A 26,165-nucleotide genomic window follows, 5' to 3' on the forward strand; every position below is an offset into this window, starting at 1 on the left:
CATACTTTATTTGTAATGACACATTTATTGACTCACTTGCTGCTCTTGTTGTCTAATAGGGCCGGAAACATTGCGCTGCGCCTGCATCATCTGGTGCTGGATTTGTAAACGCTGGTACGCCTGAATCGATGAAGACAAATAAAGAAATACGCTGATGTTGAACAATAAAAAAAATATAAACTCCCTTTCTCATGCATTGTTAGATATATGTCATTTTTAAAAATGACGATAAGTAAAATCAAATTAAAAAGTAAAACCAAAAATGAAAATAAAAACCAGAAGACATATTCTCTCGCTCAAGCCGTAAAAGTTAAAGCTGCGCTGAAAATCCAATGCAAAGAGTGATGGCACCTCACCATTTGCAGTTGCTGAAGTTGGTACAACAGGGTCATTTGTTGAGGGTTTATTGGTGAAGTTAAAAGTGCAGGGTTCAGACCAATGTTTTTTGCTGCAAACTGCAAGAGCTGTGCTTGGACCTGAAGCGAACGGAAAAATTGGAGGTGGCACAAAAGAGAGATGACAAGTTAGTCACTGCACATCACAATAACTGTGCATAAAAGCACCTTCTGGCAAGATGAAACTAGCCACTGCTGCATTTGTGCAACGATGGAAAAGAAGGGAGGTGAAAGGTCTGGGAGGCAATCTTGCAATTTCAAGAGTTATGGCCACAGTATGTCAACCACATCACTGAAACTGCGCATGAGTTTTTAAGTGTGATTTTTTAAAAAAAAGGTAAAAAGCGATCTATGCTGTGGAGATTTTAAGAGGACAAATACGACATATTCAAGAGAATTAAAATGAGGTAAAAAGCACAAAATATACATGTGGGGGAAGAAAAAAATCATGTTCCTCAGCCATATCACAAAATCTTCAAGCTTTAAGCGATGGTTTATGTGTGTTAGGACTTGACATAGTAGCACATAATAAATCTAATATGCGTTATCATGTGTTTGACTACCTGAGGGGAGAGAAACTGAGGCACTTGAGCACGTAGACTAGGCTGGGAGGAGCTGAGAGGTGGCACTGGTGGCTGAGGAGGCTGCTGCTGCATGGCCCGGGTTTGTGCTGCTCCACTACTGCCAAACATTCCACTGGGTATCTGTATGCAGGAATCAAAATGGAACAATTAAATATTCAAGAGTACTGCCATGTAATGTAACATCACTTTCAAACAAAAAAATGTCAAAACAAAAATACATAAATAAAAAAAAATCTGAAATGAAGAAAAGAAAAAGGTGAAGTGTCTGCAATATTGCAAAATATTATTAGGTCTAGATCACATGTTTACAGCAGAGCATATACTGAGGGAAAAAAGGTGAGAGCAACCATTTGTTTGATCATAAAAATCTCACAAATTGCATTTTTTTAAATTGACCAAAACAATCAGCCTGTAAAAGCCACTTGTTCACATTTCTAACCCCATACTGCTGAAGAGGGCTTTCCTTTCAGTTTGAAAAAAGGCTGCTTGCAGTGCCTTTGTTTGGACTTCAAGGACATCCTGTAGTTTTTCTGGGCCATGCCTGCCTCTAGGGGTGATATTTGATAGAGCATAACTATCTGGTTTCAATGGGCTCTTCAGGCAAGGTTATACACAAAAGTGAGCAACAGAAAAAGGGAGATGTGAGAGAGCGTGTGAATAGAGAGATGTGTGTAAAACAATTTAACACATCTTTTGTTGCAGCTACTGCAATCTGTATATTGAAATCCCACAGAGAGCACTGCAAATTAGTGGTTGTGTTCATCACAGTGCAGATGCACAATGTTAAACTTTGTCTGTATCAGCTGTCCAAGTGTACAAAGCCCCAAGCCCCAACCCCCCCCCCCCCCGCCCCCAATACTACATATGTAGTATGTTATACTACATATATATATATATATTTTTTTTAAAAAGAACCTGCTTTACCTGTCTGTTCAAGTTTTGCATGGCCAGCCCCGGGTTGCCCTGTCCCAGACCCTGCCCAGGAAGGCTACTATTGGCCAGGGGGAGCTTCAGGCTGGGGGAAGGCAAAAATGGTGATGGGGGGGTGTCATCTGACAGGACACCATCCTAGACCAGAGGAAAATAAACAGTTAATGGGGGAATAAAGGCAGATGAGCGCAACATCAAACATTACATGCTGTCAATGTTAATGATGTATGTGTAAAGACATTTCTTGTACTAACCAAGAAGTAATCCAATCTAAAAACCTTCCAATGTGATGTGTTAACATATCATAACAGCTACAATCTAAGCATATAATCAGAGAAAAGCCTAAAGTTACAGTAAGGACTTAAACCTTTCCTTTTTGCTAAAGCATATAGTTAGGGCTGGATCAGGTGACCCTGAATCCTCCCTTAGTTCTGCTGCAATAAGTGTAGGCTACTTGGAGAGTCCCATGATGCATTGAGTGTTTCTCCTTCGATCACCTTTCTCACTCACTATGTGTTAATAGACCTCTCTGTACTGAATCATATTTGTTATTCATCTCTGTCTCTCTTCCACAGCATGTCTTTCATCCTGTCTTCCTTCTCTCACCCCAATCGGTCGCAGCAGATGGCTGACCCTCCCTAAGCCTGGTTGTGCCGAGGTTTCTTCCTGTTAAAAGGGAGTTTCTCCTTCCCACTGTCACCAGTGCTTGCTCATAGGGAGTCATATCGTTTTCTCTGTACGTATTATTGTAGGGTCTACCTTACAATATAAAGCGCCTTGAGGCGAATGTTGTTATTCGGTGCTGTATAAATAAAATTGAATTGAATTGAATACCACCATGCCTTTATATCCGACGTACCTTGTCGAGGAAGGCGGTGCGTTCGGAGGGGTCTTTGGAGAGTGCGGAAGGCCGACACACCAAAGGCTTGTTCATGCCATTGCTGTAATCAGACATGCCCATGCCCCGCTTGTCCAGGTCTGTTTTCTTCTCTAAAAGAGCAGCTAGAAGGAGAAGGGGTGATTGCAGAGGTTATGAAATCTAGCAAAATAAATACATTGTGTCACTATAAAAGAGAGTTTTATTTAATCTCATAAGTGGTAAAAATATATATTTTAAAGAAATAGGTCCCTCAGTATTTAACCAAGCGGAACTGAAGAGAATGAATTGATTTATTCAAATAAAAACAAACATCTCAGAACGGCATGCGTAAAGACAATGTTGACACACAAATATGCTGGTGTACTTACTCATAGCCTGGTCAAGGTTCATATTGTTGCTCTTCAATGCCTCCTCAGCAGGGTCTCTCTGTTACACATGAGTACAAAAAACTTGTAATCAGCATAACCAGACTGGGATTAATTTGCCAGAAGAGCTGATATTTCATCATTTGATAGTTTTTCCAGCCTGAAAAGGTTTCATTTATAATGGCCCACAATTTTGTTTAAGGTCACAATAACCTTTGACCATTGAAATCCAATTAGTTCATTCCAGAGCGCTAGTGCATGCTTGTGCTAAATCGTAAGAAATTTCTTTCTGTGTTGAATAAATATCAAATTCCTGCTTAGAGGTCATAGTGACCTTCATCTCTGAGTATGACTTTCAGAACTGAAAACCTAAATAAATGATGCCTCGCAGCTAAATCTGCCACCAGCGCAGAGGCATTAAAACAAAAATTCCGGAAGAAAGCTTGCGAGTGCTTTGAGTCTGCATTGACACTTAATTCTAAATATGCAGGGTTCATACCGGAAAGCCCATGTCAGTGAGTTGTTTGATGAGACGGTTCATAATCCAGGCCTCATCTGGCTTGTTGCCCATCTTCCCCTGAAAACACAGAACCAAAAATATTATGAATTCAATATTACATGATGTTTCCAAGGTCATAAATGCAACTATAATTGGTGAGTTCACTGACCTTGTTTGGGCACTTCTTGGGTCCATTGCTCCAGGAGTTACAAGAAGAGCTGCTCTCCTGGGAGGTTGGGCTGTTCCATACATCCCCATCCTCAGTGTCCCATTGGCTGGTAGACATGCCCATCTCTTCCCCTCCATTTCCCCAGCCATCTTGCATAGGTTTTGGGCCTGAAAGAAAAGGACAGGAAATATAGGATTAAGTTGTGAGGAATAAAAAAAAAAAAAAAAAAAAATCTTCAATGCGTTATTCTATGCTATGTCCTCTATATTCACAATACCATTTCAGAAGCTGAGTAGCAGGTAACTTTAAACATAGCCACTTGGTGCCACTGTTGCTACATGCCAGTTTGGACTTTCTCCCTACACCGTTTCCAACATTTAAAACCAACAACACAAATAACCAAGCTCCACTGAGGCGTGGAATTGCTTTAATCCAAGCAACACTCCGGCAGCACTAACAAAAACTTTCAAAACTGGCACAAACGGTACAGTTCTGTAGAAACTTCCCGTTTGTGTTCCTTAACTGAAGTGTGCTGTGCAAACATATTTTTGAGCTACTGCCATAAATAAAATAGTGAACCCAAAGCAAACCAGTGCCTAAGTTGACAATCGTGTTCACAGGTTGAAGCAGAAAAACAGCAATTTTGTAATCTGCGTCACAAAACAGTCATGACGTTTATATCTATTATTCTGTCACCAGCTCATTTGGTATATATAACCACAAAAACCAAACTGAGTCAGAACTAATTGATGGTACTGAATATAGCACTGGTGGTATCAGTTAATCAACTCCTATTATTAACATCCAGCATTAACAATAAATTCTGAGTGTTACCTGGCTTGCAAGGTGCAGAACCTGGGGGTCCACTTCCCCTGCCATAGGGGCCAGAGGACTCATGGCCACCGTCTCCCCATCCTCCTACCCCACCTGGGGGCTTGCCCCAGGCTGAGGTACCATTGTCCACAGCTGATGTTGGAGCTGCTGGCTCTCCCCAAGCAGGCTCTGACTTGGGCTGAACACTTGGAATCTCCCCCCAGCCTTGGAAGAAAAGGGCAACGAATTAGTTAAACGAATGAAATGAGCTTCACTACAGCAGAAATTTCCATCAACTTTTTAAAAAATCATTAGTTAATCCTCTTATGTGCTTCCCTGAAAACGAATGGAATAATACCACTGTTCCCATCAAGGCCAGCTTCACATAGTCTCTTTAGACCTTCATGCTAGGCCTTAGTGACATATCAATAAGTGATAGTAAACTTGTCTATTGTATGCTGTGGTTTTATATAATTATATGCCTTTCACCACCCCAGCCTGCCAAGTTGTGTCTATGAATGTGTAGGCGAATTAAACAAGACAAAACATAGCAGTAGATTAGGAAAGGTCTAAGTTAATGACATCAGCAGAAATGGGCACCTATTTGGCTTTAATGTGTTTTAGGAGTGTTCATGATGCTCCTTAGTCAGTGCAGAACAAATTGCAGACAGCAGATGGCAGTGGTCTCATTTACAATTAAAACTGTTTGCCATTAAAGCTTTGGCAAATATCTATGCTTCGCATGGCTTTTGTTTTTACAAAGACTTACTGGATCTTGTTAAAGTGCGAACTTAAAAGCTACTATTAAATACTGACGATCACTGTGAAGTTTTTAACTTCTCTGAGACCAAAAACTGTCACTTTGTGAATTCTTCAAAGAAATTATTTTTGAAAGGAAGGACCATAGCTCCTAAGCTTGTTATAATTTTCTCATTTTATGGGAACAGGTGAAAACAAAATCTCTTTTTGTCTTTGTCTGTCTCCCTGGCTTGTTAACAGACAAGAAAATCAGTACCCCTTGAATAAAACACACAAATGCTGTTAGAAAGAAATACCCCCTTTTTTTAAAGTCAGTTTGAAATCTTTAAACATTTCATTTAATATAGTATGGTGGGAGATGACAAGATCCGAAACTATTTTTTAATTCATTTTTGAATTTCAATTACTACTTGAATTTTAAGCACAATAAGATTTTAGGTCATTAATGTCTTTAAGTCTTTAAATACCTGGGTTGGAGAGGGTGGGTCTGCCTTGGGGCCCCACACTTGGATGTGATGCAGCATTGTTGGGCGACCCATTGTTGTTTCCATGGTGTTGCAGGTGAGTTGGGGGCTGGCCATGATGAGGATGGTGGTGCATGTGGTGAGGGTGAGGGTGATGGTGATTGTTGTTACCAGGTCCAACGGAGTGATTGTTGTTGTTATTGTTGGGAATAATCATTCCGCCATTCTTACTTGGAGGGGGGCCGCTGTTGCCTGGGTTACTGTTGGGATTGTTACGATCCCACATGTTGACTGTCTTGTTGTAGGCACTGGGATCCCCCCAGGTGGATGTTCCATCGTCAATCTCCATCTTCCTACGAATGGAGGGAGGAGAGGGCTCTTCCCAGCCAGTAGGCTCCATACCTTGGTCCTGTTTGCTGACATTACCCCAGCTAGAATTGTTCTGCTTCACAGAACTGGGACCTCCCCAAGAACCAATACTTCCACCTCCTCCACTACCAGTGCTGCTGCTGCTGCTTTCTTGTGGCTTGGAGGAGCCCCAGCCACTCTGCACTGGGCCATTGGCACGTGAGGTCTCCCCCCAGCTGCTATTACTCACAGCAGGAGTTTTGCCCCAGCCTCCTCCATTTCCTCCTCGAGGACTTTCCTTCCATCCACTATTTCCTCCATTATTTCCTTCTCCTTCCCACATGCTGCTAGAGGAACCATTATTCTTGATGTCTGGCTCTCCCCATTCCCCTGTGGTGGAGCCATTAGAACCACCATTACTATTGCCCCACCCATGGGCATTTTTGGGGCCTTCTCCCCAGCCAGCAGGCTGGCTTTTCACTAGGCCATTGTCCCAGCTGGATGACTTGTCCTCTGAACCCCAGGATGAGGTACCCCCATTTTTGGGACCATTGGAAGGCAAAGGATCTCCCCAGCCACTAGTAGTGCCATTTGGAGCTTTACTGAGTGACTGTGGGGGGTCACCCCATCCTGATCCTGTCTGGACTGGCTGAGATACTGGAGCTCCCCATCCAGAAGACGAAGAGCCTTCACTGTCACTTTTCCCTCCAGATCCAGGCCTGGGAGCAATGGTAGGAGTTATGGTGCCATTGGTAGATGAGGGTCCGCCATTAGAGCTGGAGGCGCCTATGGTGTCTGAGCTGCTACTGCTCTTTCCATCATCAGAGTTTGCTTCTTCCATCTCCCATACAGTGTTCTGTCGGATGGGGGTCTGTCCCCAACCTGTGTTACTCAGGACTCTAGGGTCAAGGTCTTGCCGTGGTAGCAAAGGGGCAAATTCCATGCTGGAGGATCTGTCTCTACGTTGGGATCGACCTTCACTGCTGTCCCCACTGTCCTCACTTGCTGGGGCTGTTCCAAGCTGCTGGCCCCAAGAGCTTAGTTGCTGGTCTTGGCCTGAGCCAGAACTACCAGCATCTATGGAGTCCCAACCTTTAGATGCTTCTCCACCGGCAGAGGATTTCCCCCAGTCACCCCAGCCACCACTTCCACTACTCCCACCACCACTGCCTTGGCGACCCCAAGCAGAGAGGCCTCCAGATGTTGTTGAGTCCCAGCTGGAGTCCTTGGGGGAGTCAGCTGCCTTGGTTTCTCCACTACCCCATACAGAGCTGCCGGTTGTATCCCCATTGAGCTGGGATGACTCAGTGGGTGACTGGCCTCCCCAACCAGTTAAACCATGGATTGGGCTCATAGGCTCCTGAGCTTGTTGTTGTTGTTTAGTGTGGTTTGGTCCATCAGTGTTAAGGTTAACAGGCTCCATATTGAAGGACAAGTTTGTGTTGGTTGAAGGGTGCTGTTGCTCATTTTCTGTAGCACTCATCATGCCAACCCAACTTCCCCCACCGTTATCAGCACCTCCCATGTTCCCATTTCCTAAATTTCCATTGCCATTTATGCCTGGTGGAAGGGATGAAGAGCTGGACACCCCAGTGGTACCACCTCCAACACTCTCATGGCCCAGAACAGGCCAGGCTGAAGGGTTGGCATTTGGGTTGAGATTCAAGTTAAAATTGGAAGAGCCCCAGTTATTGGGTGCTCCAACTCTGCCACTATTCATACCATCTTGTTTACCATCTGAAACCCAGCCTCTATTACCTACTAATGCGTTGGTTGATCCAGGTCCTGTCATCATGTTATTGTTAGCTTTGAGAGAGGGGTAGTGGGCCTGCTGGCCTGCTGCGCCTGTGGCCATACTCACAAAACTACTCCTACAGGTAGTAGTGACAGCACTGGTGTCTAGGTTAGAGCTGGTGGAGCCCGAGGGGCATTCTGTTGTTACAGGGTTGCTGGGGTCACTACTGCGGCTGATGGAGGGCCAAGCTTCTGTATCACTCTTGTCAATAATCACTTTGTCCCAGCTGTTGGCACTTGATGGGCTCTCAACTGGTACAGAGGCTCCCCAATAAGAGATCTCATACTGGGCACCAGGGCCACACTGGAGGGATATGTCTAAAGACAAAGGGGGGGGGGGGGGAATAGGAGAAAGAAAAAAATTCAGAAGTTTATAGTAAGGAAAATCATGTAATGCAAGTTCACTACCAGTCTACAGTTAGCTTCCTGAACCAATTTTGTCTTCTTGGTTAGTTAATGCTAGCTATCAGACTCGGCAGGATGAGATGGTCACACTTCCACTTTTCAGGATTTAATACATAATCAGAATGCACAGCCAAGCGTGCTTGGTGTCATATCAGCTTCGGCATATCCATATATCCTTGCTCTGGTGCAGTCAGCCAAACAGAAACACTGAGATGGAGCCTTTGCTTTCTTTTTACATTGTTCTTTCCTTCTCTTTTTCTCCCCAGTTTTCACTTCACTTCCATTTCCACTTCTTAAACAGAGGTTTACTGATTTACTCCATTTATTTATTATTATCCCACCTCTCACCTATGTCCTATTATACTCATGTCTCCCTCTTCCATTTCCCCCCACCACTTTCTCCATCCTCTCCCTTCTGCACTCCTCCAACACCCAGCAGTGAGAGACCCATCCGTCTCCATCGTGGCTTCACTGGCTGGGACTGTGAAAGGAAGCCCAAGTGGAACGCCGTTCATTTATTGGAATGAAACCAGGACACAGTCTCATCCATCACTCCTTACGCTCTACTGGGCCTACTCCTCCTTCAACTGCACTGCAATAAGAAACCACATAACAGTTCCTCCAAGCTTGTGTGAATAAGTGTGTGTCTATTTGCTTCTCACTACCTGCATATACATAATACTGCACATGCGATTCTGTATATCTAGGAATTATCTGTATGACAAAACTGAAAACAAGGGATTGTCCATAGATTTTGTCCTTCTACTTAACCTTAGGCATGATCTACAAATCTCTCACCAAGCTACCAAATCGCAGCTTTTTACAACTCTGATCAAGATAGAATCACGCACAAGCAGATTCGTTAGGCACAAAAGCAGCCACCATCGAATGGTGAACTAATAATAGACTGGGTTGATGCTGCAAAGGGGTAATCAATCTGTGGGAGGCAGCTAATCAATAATCTTATTAATGTTAGTGGGTGAGAGCAGAGAGGCTATTGATCCAGCATCCAAACACTCTAACCAATAGGGTAGCCTCAGGCAAACGGCAGAAAAACTAATGAGAAGTAGGAGCTATGAATATCACAGTTGTGCAGACCAACTAAGCTTATTAATAATTCTGAGAGGCGTATCATAATAATACAAATTTACACATGAAAACTAGACATCTGAGTTTGTTTTTCAAAATGTCACAATAAATTTAATGTGTTTCTAAAGTAAAACTGTATGCATTGTATTGTAACAAATCATTCCAAACTTGATATATCCTTTAATGTACAAGTTTATGGTATTAATATACATAATGCACTTAAAGACCAAACACACAGTTACTGTCAGAAAGTACAAAGCGCTAATGGACACAATACATTTCAGGCCATCTTTAAGCCAACAGCTGTGCTGTTTGGCTCACTAACCTTACCTTTTGGCCATTTCCAAAATAGTTGCTTTTTTTTTTAAGGTTATCTTCTTTGGTGTCTTTAGCTTCTATCAAATTGTTGCCATACTAACAAGAAGTTATACAAGATATAGAAGGAAAAGTCCATTTATTTGAGGCGTGAAGACAAAGACACATATTCTGCCAGATGTATGACTTTCAGATACTTTGAATGTGCCACAGAGGTTGTGAATTACATTTTCACTTATCTCCACTCCCCAGGCGGCCTTATCGTTCAGGGTCATCAGACTGATGACACACACATGCACACCAACATTAATCTACAGTCAGTTTACAATCAGCTGAAAACAGAAATAACTAGTGAAACATCACAACAAAAGTAATCCCTATATTTGCTGTAAGTGTACTTTTCTTTTTAAGTTCAACTAAAAGAGGCAGGGGAAAAAAGCCGTGTGTGCCTATCATCAGAAAGTTTGTAAATTACACTTGCCATGAGTTTTCTGACTTCTGACAACAGCTTGATATAAGAAAAAAGTTTGGGGTCGAATCTCGGAAGTTGGTACTGTTGTGGAGAGCTGCACCAGCTTATAAAGACATAAAATTAATAATAATAACTTTATTTATATAGGACTTTTCAAAATAAAGAGCTACTGAGCAGAACTGAGTTTAGCTTATTGATGCAGCTCTCCACAATAATCCCAGTTTCTCATCTGGCCCCTTAGAAAAGTTTATTGTGCACTCCTAGTATAAAGTGATCTAGACTGCAAAAGTAATTGTCCTTACATGAACCTATTCAAAACAACTTTTTGCTACTAGTCAGTAGAAAAAAAAAAAATCCTGATCAGAAAAGCCCACTGATTTACTGTTTTCTCTTTGTCCAACTGTCCATGGTCGATTTCCAAGCAAAGAGGAGCACTACTTTATCACTCTGTGGACCCTATCCAAGAAGCTCAGGGGAAGGCAGTAAAGGTAAAATTTGATTTTGTTCAGTCATTTTCTCACCACTCAGCATATCTTCCTCCTTCATTCGCACAATTTGAAAATAAAAGATTACTTAACAAACGAAACTCTGCAAGGCAGTCGTCTATCACATTCAACACCTTTGTCACAGAGGCAGTGTACAAAGCTAATTTTAAACAAGCCCTCAAACCACACACATAAAAAAAAAAATATGAAAGAAAAGGTGAATGTCATGCACATGATAAAAGAAAGGAGGTCAGAGAGCGAGAGAATGGAAAAATACCTGAGGAGAAGTACAGCAGCCTTAGTCTTAAGAGTGCTTACACAGATCCACGCAAGAATAAGAAACAGCAGACATCATCTTAGTACATCTGCAACAGGTTAGTCAGTGAAGCAAAAAAAATCTTTGCAGAGGCAGCACATGTGGACATCTACCTCAACAAAACCGGACCATTATTAGCTCCACAAAAGGAGTGTTTACAACAGGATTACAGGGTTGCATTACACTGCAAAGGTTTTAATGCTTGTGCATCTTTGCCAACATGTACAAGTGGACTAATGCAAAACAGCCTCCCTTTCTTTTCACCTTAATGTGCCTCCATTGTTTCCCTTTCAACTCCCTTTCCAGGCATTCCAGAAAAAGGTACTGCTGATTCTTGGCAAATCATTGATTTGCGGGAGGGGCGTGAAAGCAAGCTGAATATGAAAAACAAAGGCAAGGGGACAATTATTTCCATCTACCATTTGCAATCATATGTCAGTAATGTGTTGCTTTCATTCTGGTTGCAATTAGGAGGGCAGCCTGTGATTATGCCTTGTGAATGAAAAGGGTCAAAAATGGAAAGGAAAAAAAAGTAGCATCTCTGTAGCTCTTCATGTTTCAAACAGAAAGAAAGACAGCCTTTTTGTATGTGTGCATGTGGAGACTAGCTTATTCTTACCTGTACTGAACTACAGAAATAGTGGACATCAGTTTAATAATAAAAACATCGTAATGTAGGTACACAGACAGTGCTTATTATAAAACACGGACAAGCAGCATCAATGCAGTGGAGCTGTGTGATACCAGCCTGCCAGAGTTGAAGCACAAATAAGCAAGAGGTGAATTCCTGTTACTGAGACTAGCTGCCATCAAGGAAATGGGCAATAAGCCAAGAATTAAATGCCTTTCCTCCCCATTTGAATGAAATAAAGGCCTGGGTGACAGAAAGAAAGAAGAAGAGTGCGGTAGGGAGAGATGGAAGACAGTCTGTGGGGGTGGGGAGAGGTCAGTACATACAGTGGCGAGGGAAAAGAAAGGGAGACAGCAAAAGAGAAAGCATGAACAGAATGAGAATAACTGCAGCGACAAAGTGATTCTTTTAGTTTGAGTGTGAGCAACAGAGACAGCTCGGCTTCTCGGTTAAAACTATGGGATGACATAAACCCAGAATCAAAGGAGGAGGGAACATTTACTAGTCTTTTGTCACCATACTGACCCTCTCCATCTCTCTTTGAGGAGAACTTTATGCTCACTCACATCCAGGACGGCATGCACATGTTTTTCCGGAAGCATAGAGAAAAAGAAAGACAGAGGGGACGGTCTCTGTGGGGTTTTAAAAGCTCATCATTCATGTCTGTTTACCTCTGCTGAGAGAAGAGAGAAAATAGAAGAGCGAGACCATAGTGACTTCTCTGGTTTCCCTGAGAGAGGCTGCATTAATGAAGCCACTAGGGGTTTTTCTCACTTGTGCGAGCCTATGTGTGTGTGTCACAGCTTGAGCATATGGGCCAATCTATACCTCCGTGGCTTCTTTGGGGCCAAGTGATCTTTTCATTTGATTTTAAAAAAGATAGAAATAACTGAGATCTATTTTTTTGATGATGTCAGAAGAGATAAACAACATTCTTATAAGATTATATCTGAAGAATGTAAAAATGCGCAACTGTTCTAAATGTGTCTTTTGTTTTGTTTTGTAAATAAAGCAACACCAACACCTAACAGTTTACTTAAGATGTGTTCAAAATCTAAGCTAATTTACCTAAAAATCAAAGGAAGCGTTATGAAAGGGCCAAGTGTTTTAAACCGCACCCAACAGAGTGCCTTCTGGCTACGCGCGCTGTCTGGGTGACCGGCAAACAGCTGTTGGGCTACAGTTCCCACAGTCTTAAGAGACCCCATTCCAGCACCTGCTACTGGGGAGTCTGTCTGGCTGCTGGATGCTCCGGACTACTTAATGGTCCCCAGTCAGCTGGAGAGATGGGAATGGTGGGTGTGACGGGGGATGGAAATGGGACAGGGGGGTCTCTGTCTGGTGGGACAATTGAATGGGTTGGGAAAAGAGGTTGTGTGGGAGGGTGGTGTGTCGAGAGCAGACTGCATTTTAGACACTGGGGATGGAGTGCTGTGATAGCCTGTTGGAATCTCAAGCATTACAGATTTACACAGAATTCATATAGATTCTACAATAAATAAACCTGACTTTCCAAGCCAAATCTGGAGTGATCAAAAATGGGTCAAAGAAATAAATTTAAACTGCTTTACAGTGTACTGCTACTAACTACTAACTAAAACTACAGCGTGAGTACACTCCTCTTTAAAGTGTGAGGCAGATTGCAAGGGAGACGCATATCTGAGGGGACACAACTAGGTCAGACTAGTGTATTCTCACTGCTGCACATTCATTATATCTGCATACATGTGTTAGTGTTTGCATGTGTGCAACTACAAAAGTGAACCATCACATCACTGCCGCCCTTAGGGCCTCAGTAACCTCACCAGAGGTTAGAAACACTGTCCTCGAAACAAAATAGAAACACTGTCCTCGGAACAAAGTTCATCTCTAACTTGCAAAATGAAATTAAACTTTACCTCTATATTTGCAGACAATGTCTTTGAGATAAGCATTTTGACTTTAAAAAAGAAGAAGAAGAAAAAAGATGTTCTCATGATCAGGAAAAACTTCATATTAAATCTATCACAGTCAAGTATTAACTTGTAAATCCAGCAAACATACATGTAAAAGGTGAGAAGTTTTTCAGAATTTTCTGTAGCAAAAGTCATGTTTGAAATGAAAGAAGCAACAGACTTAAATAATTGCTCTGCATTGTAGACTTAACTCCAGTGTCCAATCCCTAAATTATGTATCGCAGACGCACTGCAACAACTGGGTTACTGGCTTCAGGCTATTAGCTGTGCAGATGGGAAAGAACATGTTGTGGACTGGATGCCCTCAGGACAAGAACATGAGTGGAAAAGGAGGTGAAAACCCAGCCAATGGCTACTTCTGCCACAGGGTGTTGTACAGAGAGACTCCAGGGAAAACCAGAGGTAGGTAAAGGCCAATTAGGACAACAAGTGCTGGACTAGGACGATAATACAGCATTACAAGTTAACACACTCAGCCAGGGCATCCTAACGTGTCCAGAGCTCAAAGGAGAAACATATGCTTTCAAATCTGAAGGTTTTGACTTAATGTTTCTCTTCAGAGAGTTATGCCTGCAGCTAAATTTTTCCTTGGCCCACAGCCAAAGAAACACTGCAGTAAATAGCTGTGCATAGAGGGAAAACATTATTACCAATGTAACAAAAAAGTAAATAAAGAAAGAAATTTGTGCCAACAGATTGAATCTGCTGATTTTTTGCCACCAATTAATATATTTACCGAATTTAAAAAATACAGTGATGCAGTTGCCTTGAATTTACTTCCTGTGAATTTTCTGAAAATTCTTTAGACAATATTAAAATTAATGCATTTTATAAAGATTCTGTGTTTTTATATTATCATGTCATAATATTAGAATTATTTTGGATCTTCTTATTTTCTTTTTTTTTTTTTTTTTAGATCAATCAGCTCTATTATTATATTTTTAAAAACAATACATTAAAAAAAAATAATTAAAAAACTAATAACATTATGCAGGATACATATATTTGTGAAACATCATCAATGTCTACATAGTAAAAAATAACATCCAAACATAGTAAATTGACTAAATGGACTAAAAAGCACAATTTGTGGCTGCATAGGCTTAAAGCCTTTGTTTGATGCTGTGACTGGTGGCACAGACTGGACTACAACAACAGCAGCAGCAGAGCATAGAAAGACCAGCTGACTGTAATGCAGAGGACTGTAGCCTCCTGGCTAGCTAACCATACACCGCAGCAGCTGCAGATTTGTTTACTGAGTATCGGTGTTCGCACAGCAAATTTAGAGACAATAATGAAAGGCAGCACAGAGCAGCATGATCAAAAGCTAGAGTGGGAAAAAAAGAGACAGGAGAAGAAGCTCAACAAAGATGCAAGCAGATGCTTGCGCTAGATCCTGCTCAAACAATGTGTGGTGTTCTACAGAGGTAGCCTCACATCTGTGTCTTCAAAGCTATGGCGTGTTACGTTGGGGGATGAGAAGTACCCTCGCTTTTGCATCTGTGTACATTAAACAGATGGGTAAGATTCTTTTAATAAACAGAAGAAAAATAAAACCCTTTAAAAGGAATTCAAGGATATCTTCAGGAAGCTACAATCATGAGTGTCTGTATGAAAAATGCTAATGTCCAAAACCAGAGAAATACAGTTGTAATACTGATATAAATAACCCATAGCCATGATTTAACAACAGATGACTTGCTTACAAATACACACAAACCACTGTATAATGAGCCCCTCAAGGCAGGTTCAACATTAGTGAACTTCAGGGCCAACAAAGAGTTTGTTAAAAGCCTACCGCTGGCTACAGAGGGCTTAGTGTTCTTGTGATTTTAAAAACAGTGCACAAGGCTAAAACCACTTAACCAAGTTCTTCACACACTAAAATATCCCAGATGGCCTTTGATTAAAAAAAAAAAAAGACATAATTGTCACTGCTATAAGTATCATTATTCACACTAATACACGTGGAAAACACAGACATGCTTTGAAAACATGCACCCAAGTACCAGAAACCTTTCTGAATAGCCACAAAGGGAAATGGGGAAAAAAAGCAGCAATCAACTAAAAAAGTCTGAGGCCTGTTTTAATATGGTCAGTCTACCCACAAAATTTTAGGTGGCGAGTCTTGTCATTACATTTGCTGACAGAGAAAGTGCAATTATAATCACTGTTTTTACCGTATTGCCAGTACTGCTTTTCTTATGCATCTCTAACAAAAAAAAGGGATGCAAAGTTTGAAATGAAGCTACATCTACAGATGCAAACATCTCTCTCTCACAATCCATCCCAAGATGGATAATGATTCCTGAATGCTTTAGGAGGTTTTTTGTATATTATGTACATGTATTATGTTATGTAAACTCACTAAAATGCACATCCAACAAGGACAAAAGTCACAGCATCACCCTGAAGCAACCACTAAAAAATATATATATTTATATGAGAAAGCCATTTGGCTGCAATGTTTTTTTTACTAGACTGACACAAACCTTGGTGGCGTTTGCTCGCAGTGGACGTGGCAGAGTTTGTGGTAGTGCTGCTGGTACTCGTAGAAGAAGAGTAAGATGCTGAGGGTGAAGAGGAGGAAGAGGAGGAAGAGGAGGAGGAGAGAGTGAGAGCGCTGAGGGCTCCTGCTGGCAGTGGCTGGCCTCTCTTCAGTAGCTGCTTGTGCTCCTGCTGACGGAAGCGCGGGGGCACCTCTCTGGGTGGGTAGCGAGCACTGGCAGAGGACAACTGGCACTGTTGCTGAGGGGGAGTCTGAGTCAGGAGCTGGCTACTGCAGGAGGCGCGCTTGCCATTGCCAGAAGAAGAGGAGGAGGAGGAGGAGAGGGGCAGCGTGGGGCTGGCAGGGTGGTGGGATGGGCCGGGACTGGGCTTAGTGGGAGCAGGCTCTGGCACTGGACAGATACAATACATGGGCACACAAGCATTCACACACAGAAAGACAGATGCAGGTAGCAAGGTATTAATGTTGGGGTTAAGTCACTATTAATACTACACAGAGCAGAAGATATTTATTTGTCTGGGCAGTACCAACACAGAAAAAGGCTGAAAATATAGAGCTATTCTTTTATAAGAGAGTTGTCAACCTTTTGAACAGAGCCATATGTATAGTCCACAGCATGCCAGCACATAAAACTTGTCATCTTATCAAATTATATCCTAGCATATTTGATGGTCTTAACTACAATTAATGACACTTGAAGTCTGATGAAAAAAGCTTTAAAGACAGAGTTCACTAAAAATGGATGTTCATGCAGTTTCTGTAAATTCAGTGCATTTCATTTTATTTATGGTACTATCCAGGTATTGAGCAATCTAACCTTTTCTCTGCACTGCTCCTGTGGACTGTCACCTTAAGTTAACTGCCTCATGTAGCCTGTTGTTGAGCATATGTTACCGACCCAGATGCAATCTATGAAAAGGTCAGATTTTTCTGCTGAAAGAACACCAACACGCAAACACGACGAGATACCTCCTTTTCTCCTAATTAAACTCGCCTCTCGATCCCTTCCTTTCCCAGCACAGACACGCACACTTACACACGTTTCCCTTCCCTGCTGGTTTGGCCTCAGCCTGAACCTTTCCCTGTGGTTACACTGACCAGCCAGCCATCTAATTGAGTGTTAGCCTGAAAGGTGTTATTATTAGTAGGACTTGGATAGCCAGCAACCAAACAGATTGGCTTTGCTAAAGTTTTCTCTACAGGGTGCTGCAAGATTACACACTTCTTTATCGTCATGGGAACCGAGCAGCTTGTTGGTGTGAGTTTGTGGCTGTAGCATGTATAAGTATCTCACAATTTCCTGCTGCACAGAAATATTTGCTTTCATACTGACATCAATAGCTTGTAACTCAATAGCTGCTGTGAATTACAGTTTTTTGGTCCATGGGAAAACACATGATGAATAGTTGATGATGTTATTTTCTATAGTCCCTGGATAGACAACCATTCTACACAACAGCTGAGACTGCCTTGACTCAATGGAGTGGGAGAGGGACAGAAAGACAGTTCTTGTATTTGTAGAGGTAGGTTGGCCAGTTTGTTAAAATGGAAAATAAATAGAATAGAAATTAATTAGTCCAAGCTGCAAATATCCCATTATCTGTATTTACATTCTCTTTCTTTATTACTTAGTTAATTAAATTAGTTATGAATTTCTTATTCTTATCATTATTGGCTGCAAATGTCTATCTACTTAAAAAGAATTGAGTGATCTCATCTTCTTATATTGTGCCCAAGCTAAGAAAAACTATACAATAATATTTGCATCCAAACATTTTCTTTTAACTATCCGGTGTTTAGAATTTAACAGAAGGAAATAAAACAAAAAGAAAAATGTGCATTTTTGGTTACATTAGGCCAGAGCTGTGGCCGCAACTCATTATCTGAGATCTATACTTGGCAACTAATGTTATATTTTTATATTCGTCAAAGAGAACAAAGCCATGTGATCGATTTATTAATGGACAACACCCTGGCATGTCCCTTTAAAAGTTCACTTGCTATTAAACTAAAAAAATATATTGTGTCCTTCCCTGCCTTTGCATTCTCTCTAGTCAGGGCACTGCTGGGGAATTCCCCCAATATCACTCAGCTCTTTGCCCAAAGAGGGTCTCATCCCTTGGTTCTGCTACTGAGATTTGCCATGAACTAGAAGGCCAGTGCTCCAACCAAAGCTCACTTTGGTGGCAGAGCAGAATAAGGCTTACCAGTTTGCAGTTGCAGTCTAAAAAGGTGGAAATGGAGGTCATCCACAGAGGCAACTGCTTTTATTACTCAGTTACTTGTCAAAAAGTACTTAGCAAATAATATATTTGTAGAGGAGAACTATTTAAGACCTACATTTTCAATATTTAAACATAAATTTAAATACACAAATAAACCTATAAACTATAATGCAATAACCTCACCTTATGTGTTGACAACCATGTTTTCGCATTGGTAATTAATAAACATTTTCTATAGTGATAAAAAGATTCAAGGTCCAGTTTGCCAAAACACTACACATGTGAATTGGTTGAATATGTTCAACTTCAATTTAAAATTAAAGTAAATTAAATTTCAACTGAGAGGGAAGAGCTCCAGTGGGGTGAGATGGTACTTTAAAGTCACTCAGATAAGATGGGGCCAAACTGCCCACTGAGATCACCAAACGCTTGAAGGTTATTGCACTCTGACCATAGTTGCTTGCAGCTATATTTAGGGGTTCAGTCTCTCCGGTATGAGAGCCTAAACTACTCCTACAGCAGGCCTATACTGCAGTGGTAGTAATTAACCACACAGTGACATGCACACACCAGCCAACATTACCGCATAGGAGGTTAAAATAAATCAGAGTGCAGAGGTATTCGCTGTGGCTGCCAAAAGCTTGTCCAAAAGCACAGCTGAAAACAGAGGCCCTCTCAGGGTGCCTACCTGCTGAAACACACTAACAGCAGGGGAATTTGCATTTATCTGTATCAGAAAGAAATACAAATTACAACCACTCACTAACATATTTTTTTTCCTGTAGAAAGTATTTTAAGTATTTGTATTCGTTTTATTTGAAGTCAAAACATAATGATCTTTTTTTTAAAAATATCCACTTCTCAGTCCCAGACACAAAGAGTGTTATTCCACAGGCATACAAATGCACATTTAAGGAAAGAATTTTATATTTTGCATAGCATTTTACACATACAGGCAAAACGACACTTCCATAGTTGTTTGCATCCAATTCAATTGAGTTTTTAGAAAGAGAGAAAGAGGGAGACTGTGAGAGAGAGAGGGATAAGAAGAACCTTCCCCCTTCCAGCAGTATGTGGTTGGCTGTTGGCTTGGAACTGCAGCTGGTGACGCACATCTGATTTAATTCAGCGCTGCCCGCCTGACATTGTCTCAGCCAATCGTACATCGGTACGATGAATACACGCCGCCCTGCCCCCTTCCCTTTCTGTTCTACCCACTGTTTCCACCCCTGTTTCTCCCCTCATCTTCCCACCAGCAGGTTGCTTCGTAGTCCCAGTGCTCACTCACTCTCTTGCCATTCCTTTTTTCCATGCCTCCCTGTCTTTCACTGCTCACTACGTTATTCTCCCTCAGGGCCTTTATCCATCTTGATCCCTCATCTCTAGCCTTTCTGTCTCTTTTCTCCCGTGTCTTGTTTCTGTCTTTTTTCCTTGCCATGTTCTTGTTTCCACTTCCTTATCCCCCCACTCCAAATCTCACCCTTTCATTCAACCTGCCTTTATGCCTTCTTTCTTCTCTCTTTGGTCTCTCTTCAAACTCCAGCCCAAAGTTTCTACTGCACATCTTTTGCTTCAAGTTCTCCACATTTCTGTTACAAAAAGGGAAATCTTTTATTTTTGTCTGATGAGCTAAATCTGTAATTCTCTCTCTCTCTCACACACACACACGATACAATCTGTTTGTTGTGATAGTAACGAGGGTACTTTAAGACAATAAATGTCTTTCACACATATATAATAACTATTAAACTTTTTTTTTTAAAATCATGCTGTCAAAATTTCCTTGCAGGGAAGCTTAAAAAAAAACCCCCAAAAAAACACCAACCTCTGCTATAACACTTCCAAGATGGATAATGTGTAACCACCCTTAGTGTAATCTGTATTTAACAAGTACATCAGAATTGAGAATGAGAATTAATGCTCTCCTGAGAGAGGTGTGTGTGTGTGTGTGTGTGTGTGTGTGTGCACAGACAGACAAAAATGAGACAGCAAAAATGGCTGTCTGAGTACGTAAGAGGTGAGAAAAATTGTACATGCGGCAGACACTGTTCCCCTCTACCCTGCACAAACATAAATACATTTAATGAGACACGTCTTTCATTTTGCTCAGAGAGATTCCTAATCCATGATGGATGGTTAAGTGCTTTTGAAGAGGTGGGGGTGGAGTTTACAGAAAGAGGGCCAAGGAGAAAAGAGAAAAAAAGAAAAGAAAAAAAGGGGGGGTGTTCCCTTGGATAAGTGTATAACTATAAAAGATTAAAAGAGGAAAGTGAAGCATATGCTGGTTCAATGAGAATGGCAATGAAATTTACTGAATAAATTTATGCAGTTGAACATTAATGCATTTTAATTCAATTTTGCATAAACAGGATATTTGCTGTGCATTTACTATCAAACTACAACTTTTCCATAATATCTCGATAAGAAACTAATTTTTAAAACTGCAAGGAAAGACATTTTGGACTATTGGAAATAACTGTTTTACTAACAATTGTAAATACAAAACTATCTGAATCTTCAACTAGTGTTGTGAAAACCAAATTTAGGCTTTTATGTTGTGGTGGTCTGGCCTTAGTGCCTCTAACTGAACCTGAAAATGAGAGCCAATTAAGTAAGCATCTGTATCAAGTGCCCTGCAAATTCCATTAAACCCTCCAGCTCAAGGACTCTCTGCAACCCCGCACCGAAGTTTTAATTAAAGCCATTCTTTTCACTAAATGGTTAATTACACAATCAAAAGAATCAGTGGCTTAAGAATAGTCTGGAAAAAAAACATTTAAAAAAAACAAAAGACTTCAGCTGCAAACGGGAGTATAAAACAAAATCAGATATAGAACTGAAAATCCACGAATGAAGCACAAAAAAAGAGGGTATCTGCTATTATAAAGAACTGATTTGCTCCTTGAGCTTAGTGCCAGGCAGTGCAGGTTCACACATCTCTTCTATTGTCTGCTGAGCCACTTTATTATGCAGCCGTGTTTATAGATGGGGGAGGGACAGACGCAACGCACAGGCTTCTATGCCCTATGCTTCTATGCTAAAATTCTCAATGCAACAACAGCCAACAAGCAGAAAAGGTAAAGAAAACCCCTGGAAGGTTACAAAATGCATTATACACAATAAATTTACACAAGCTGTGTTCAAGTGTGTGCGCTGCAATGTTTCCTCTTTGCATATGTAAACAAGGCAAAGAAAGAAAGCATGTCGATACCCTAGCAAAAGTAGTGGAACACAGACTAAATCTGCAGGCAATATGTAGGCAGAGGCACTAACAGACAATCACCACATCATCAGAGTCAAGTCCCTCCCAAAAAATCTCAAGCAAAGCAGATCTGCACTTCTCTCATTACACTGCTCTGTGCACTTCATCTACAATTCTCACAAATGCCACAATATTCTTGTTTACCTGGAGATGTCAGTTGCTGTAATTGGTTACTTTCTATAGCAAGTGTAATAAATGTCTAAATATAATCAACAAGCATTGTGAGTATAAAGCAGATGGCAATGTTCTGCAAAGAGACGTTAGCGCTACAAAGAAATGCAGTTTGGCTGTTTCGATGAGATGACTCTTCACTTACAGGCAAATGTATGTGCGTGTGTCCGATTATGCACTCAAATGGTCAAGTGGGTGTGTCTATAGAGAGCTCCATCTGTCTGTATAAGGAAAAAAAAAAAAAAAAAAAAAAAAAACACACACACACACACACACACACACACACAGGAAAAAATTCTCACCCCTCACCCTTCCTATAAAAGGACCACTGTTATAGAGACTGACAGTTGCCTAATGCACCTCCATGTGCCTGTTGTGACCCCTTCTCCCAGCACGCCTCTTCTACCCTCTCTCCATAATTAGTGCCCCCACATTCTGGCTGTGCCAAGTTCATCTCAGCCGTGTCTCACCTGCTTGTTAGTATTATGACAGAGTGGCCTCGAGAACCCCTTTTTGCTTTTAAACCCTAATACCAGCCAACTTCAAACGGGGTAAAAAGCCTTAACGAGATCGCACTACACCTCTATCTGAGGTCAGTGCCTGAGGGCAACAATCGGCTGTGAATCCTTCTGGCTCTGATAGCTCCATAGTGTGATTCAAGGTTTGTAAACTTTTAAAGGTTGATAACATAAATGAGGAACAAAGTCTCCCCCAGTTACAATGTTAGGGTTATTAGAGTCAAAGGAGCTCAATTTGAGTATCACTTTAACAATCTGAGCAGAACTCATTTGGGGTCTACAAAAGAATGTTTTCATACATATGTCTTTTATGACTACAACTCCTAGGCATTATTGCCTTACATTTTATACAAAAGACCACTTACATGGCTAAAAAACAAGTCAATCCCCATAGACTCCTATGGCCAACTATCTAAACAATTAAGTACAGAACCCTTAATTATTAATTCTGCATGCATGGGAGGCACCCATAAAGTCTTTGGATGCAGTATTGGCTGCTGATGATCACTCTTTCTTCATAAAACCAAAATGGGAGGGCCAAAAGGCTAATGCTGAGGACTTAAAACTGGGCTTCCCAAACCTATGGGTCACAGTGATTATGGACATCATTGAACTGTATCAAGTAAAAGTCAGCTATAAGTATAATTTGCCATATGGACAATATCACCTCTTTTTGGGAGCTAGCTGCCATATGAGGGGGAGAACAGACAGTTTTACAATTGGCATACACCTTGCGCATCAAAAACAGGCTTAAGTGTCATTCATATCCTTCTCGCTACATCCTATTAATCTGCCTGGTATTTGACATAAAGCAGCTCTCCGTTGGGGGAGAAAGACATGATGGGGGAGGTGTGTGAGGTTCTCTTGTCAGCAGCTTGTGAGTGATCATACAACATGAATACGGAGGGAGGAGAGCATTGTTTAAGTCTGAGCGTCCCCCTTGTTTTCCTTTATCGCTTCCCTTGGTCCGTTCCTACATCCCTCACTTTCCCCTAACACTTGACATGCATGTGGGGTGAGCACACAGGGGGTAAAGGAAAAACAATTATGCTTGGCAGTCATAAATCCACAGGACGTAATTCACAAGCTATTCACTATTAATTCATTCAGTGTTTAGAAATGTGTTTAACAGCGGAAAAAAAGCAGCCCAAATGTTAAAGTAAATTAGCCTCTAATTAGATTGCAATTCATGAAATTCCATTTGAGCTGTGTTGACGCAATTAATAGCATGTGAAATTGCCAATGAATCCAATGCGGTATTAAAAGGACACACTTGTGTTTATGTGTGTCTGTTGCCACTTTGAAAACATAATGCTGTTACCACCATGGTGACACCGTGTAAATATGTTTCTCCTCGGATGCGGTCGCTGGGACACGTAGAGGGTAATGAAACAGGCGGAAGTAACAGCATGGTCAAAGAGGAGAGTGAGGAACAAGGTACTGACAGGCAGCACATTAAATTTCCAACCTTTCATCAGTGAAAAGCACACAAGCAGGAGAAACAGAGACTGCAGATTTTCTGATTATCGGGGAGTATGAATGTAAGAGACACCGTGTGGTGTTACTTGTGGCTTTCTGTTTTTGAGTTCCGTTTGTCTAACTTCCTGCTTGGGCCATGTTTTCTTACAAATTCAATCATATTTGTGAGTGTGTCCACACATGTGTTTGTGCATGCTAAGAGCAATCTTGGCAAGGACATTACTGTCTTGGCAGTTTTGCAGTTAAACAATGTAAGCATTTGCTTCCTTCACTGAAAACATATTGAAAGGCTCCAAGTCGCTACAATGAGCACATTTTGATGGCTGTGGGCATCAAACTCACTATGTACCCTGTGTCTCTGTCTGTGTGTGTGCACATGCTTTTGTCAAGGTTAGCAGATATGTGTAGCAGTCAAATCGACTGATTGTGATTGCAGCAGGAGCAAAGATTGTGATGAAGGTGCGTTTGTGCTGGGGGTGAATAATCAGCGTCTCTCTGAGGTACTGGGGGACCAAGAGGGGGGAGGATGGAAAGGCTCTGTATAGGCAGAGGTCCAGCCTGTGTGTGTGTGTGTGTGTGTGTGTGTGTGTGTGTGTGTGTGTGTGTGTGTGTGTGTGTGTGTGTGTGTGTGTGTGGGGGGGGGGTGGGTTGGGGCAATGGGACACTGCCTCCTGGAACCTTGCATTCTGTGAAGCTCCATGCCTAATAGGGGGCAGAGAAGTTAATTCCAGTGTGCCGAAGCTTTATCTCATTTTCATACATATGAACGCGCCAGGCCGAGCTCGATTACCGCAAACAAATTGAAATGCCTGGGACCAGGGAGGCCTGCAGAGAGGAAAGCAGAAAAAGGCAGAGAGGGTGGGGAGTAGTAGTGTGTATGTGTGTGTGACTATGAATTTCTGAAAGTGTATAAGGAAGACAGAATGCACTGATATGGATGGAAAGACACAAATCACTACCGCATACCGATTTCCCCCTTCTTGCATGCATACGCGCGAGCAGACACACACACACACACTTACACCTCTATTATTTAGTGTCATGCATGAAAACCCATCTCATTCTAGTCGATGCCACCTTCCTTTTAAAAGGTATTGCAGATGGGAGGTTAAAAGCAAACTCACAGAAGTCCTGATTTCTCGATTAGTCTTCTTTCACCTACTTTCTTTATCTGTCTGTTTGCATGACTACCCACTACATAAACGCAATCAGTTTCTCATCCCATGTCCTTTTCCCTCTCTATCTCTCATTAAACACACCATAAAATAAATCTCCATGTCATTAGTCCTCTGCTATATTAGTGTCGTCATTGACTCTTGACGGTCATTTTTGGCACTTGTCTGCTGCTCGCTGCTTCATTACTTCCCTTCCTCTTTTTCCTTTCTTCATTTTTGCTTTTATCTGGAACCAAAACAGCTCGTTACACTTCCTATTTCTTCTCTCTCGCTCCCTTTTTCCCTTCGTAACTGTGCCCTAATCCATGGGTTTCTCTCCTAAAAAGAGTTTTTTCCCCTTCCCTTCTTGGCATTTCAATTGCTGCTACTGCATCACACATCCAACATCCACAGTTCATACAGCGCAGCAAAAAAATATGTAGACTGTGCTATGCTTTTCATTATTTAGACATTTATTTGGCACACTGGCTTTCAAATCTAACAATGGAAACATCAGTGTAGCAGGATGTGCTTTATATATAGTGCCTACATTTTAAAGCAAGTCAGTAAAAAGGGCTCCTGAACTGAGCAGCACAGTGAAGATGGCTGTAAAACATGCTTTTCAGAGCACCACCGGTGGCTATAGCACATTTCTGCTCATGTATATAATGCATCTAATTACTTTCAGTGCACTAAATTGGAAGGTTTGGTTTAAAAAAAAAAATAGCAACAGCTGCAGATTTGCAGGGCCAAAACACATTACTGGTCGAAAGGTATTGCCTCATGTTTAAATACAAGATCTCTGAAGACAAATAGGAAGATGCACAAAGAAACAACGCAGGCTTTCACAAGACAAAACAGCATGTGACGCGTATTGTTGGCCGCATTATCTTGTGGCTATGTGGACTGCTACAGCCTAACATCAATATAATCTTTTCCTTGCTCCTTGTCTAATGCATTATGCGGGTCGTTGGTAAAGTTTGAGAAAACAAATAAATGTGCAGCAGTCCTGCTTGCCTTTAATCAAAATCAGTGACCAAAACAAACATTTGCTGTTGTAAATGCCAGCATACATGTGTGAAAGTAACGTATATTAGAACAAACTGTTTGTTTCTGGAAAAGATCTCAGTGAATTTGTCCTGTGTACACTCACATTGGAAAAAAGAAAACCCACTATAA

The 26,165-nt window shown here is 41.4% G+C and overlaps 1 protein-coding gene across 5 annotated transcripts in view; it reads right to left on the reverse strand.

Annotated features, from left to right (window-relative positions):
* The window catches only part of tnrc6c2 (trinucleotide repeat containing adaptor 6C2), a 54,674-nt gene that overhangs the window by 14,455 nt on the left and 14,054 nt on the right, over positions 1–26,165 (reverse strand). For 4 of the 5 annotated variants that reach the window (XM_039614111.1, XM_039614109.1, XM_039614110.1 and 1 more), the window contains 11 exons: positions 16,161–16,568; positions 5,862–8,318; positions 4,657–4,860; positions 3,823–3,989; positions 3,654–3,731; positions 3,158–3,215; positions 2,769–2,911; positions 1,904–2,047; positions 959–1,099; positions 357–476; positions 37–120 (listed from right to left, as the gene is read on the reverse strand). In XM_039614111.1, coding sequence (XP_039470045.1) covers positions 37–120; positions 357–476; positions 959–1,099; positions 1,904–2,047; positions 2,769–2,911; positions 3,158–3,215; positions 3,654–3,731; positions 3,823–3,989; positions 4,657–4,860; positions 5,862–8,318; positions 16,161–16,568 — 4,004 coding nt within the window. The remainder of the gene's footprint in view (positions 1–36; positions 121–356; positions 477–958; positions 1,100–1,903; positions 2,048–2,768; positions 2,912–3,157; positions 3,216–3,653; positions 3,732–3,822; positions 3,990–4,656; positions 4,861–5,861; positions 8,319–16,160; positions 16,569–26,165) is intronic. The other variant, XM_031740052.2, reaches the window with a different exon arrangement.

Source organism: Oreochromis aureus, linkage group 6, assembly GCF_013358895.1.
Source record: "Oreochromis aureus strain Israel breed Guangdong linkage group 6, ZZ_aureus, whole genome shotgun sequence".
Classification (NCBI taxonomy): Eukaryota; Metazoa; Chordata; class Actinopteri; order Cichliformes; family Cichlidae; genus Oreochromis; species Oreochromis aureus.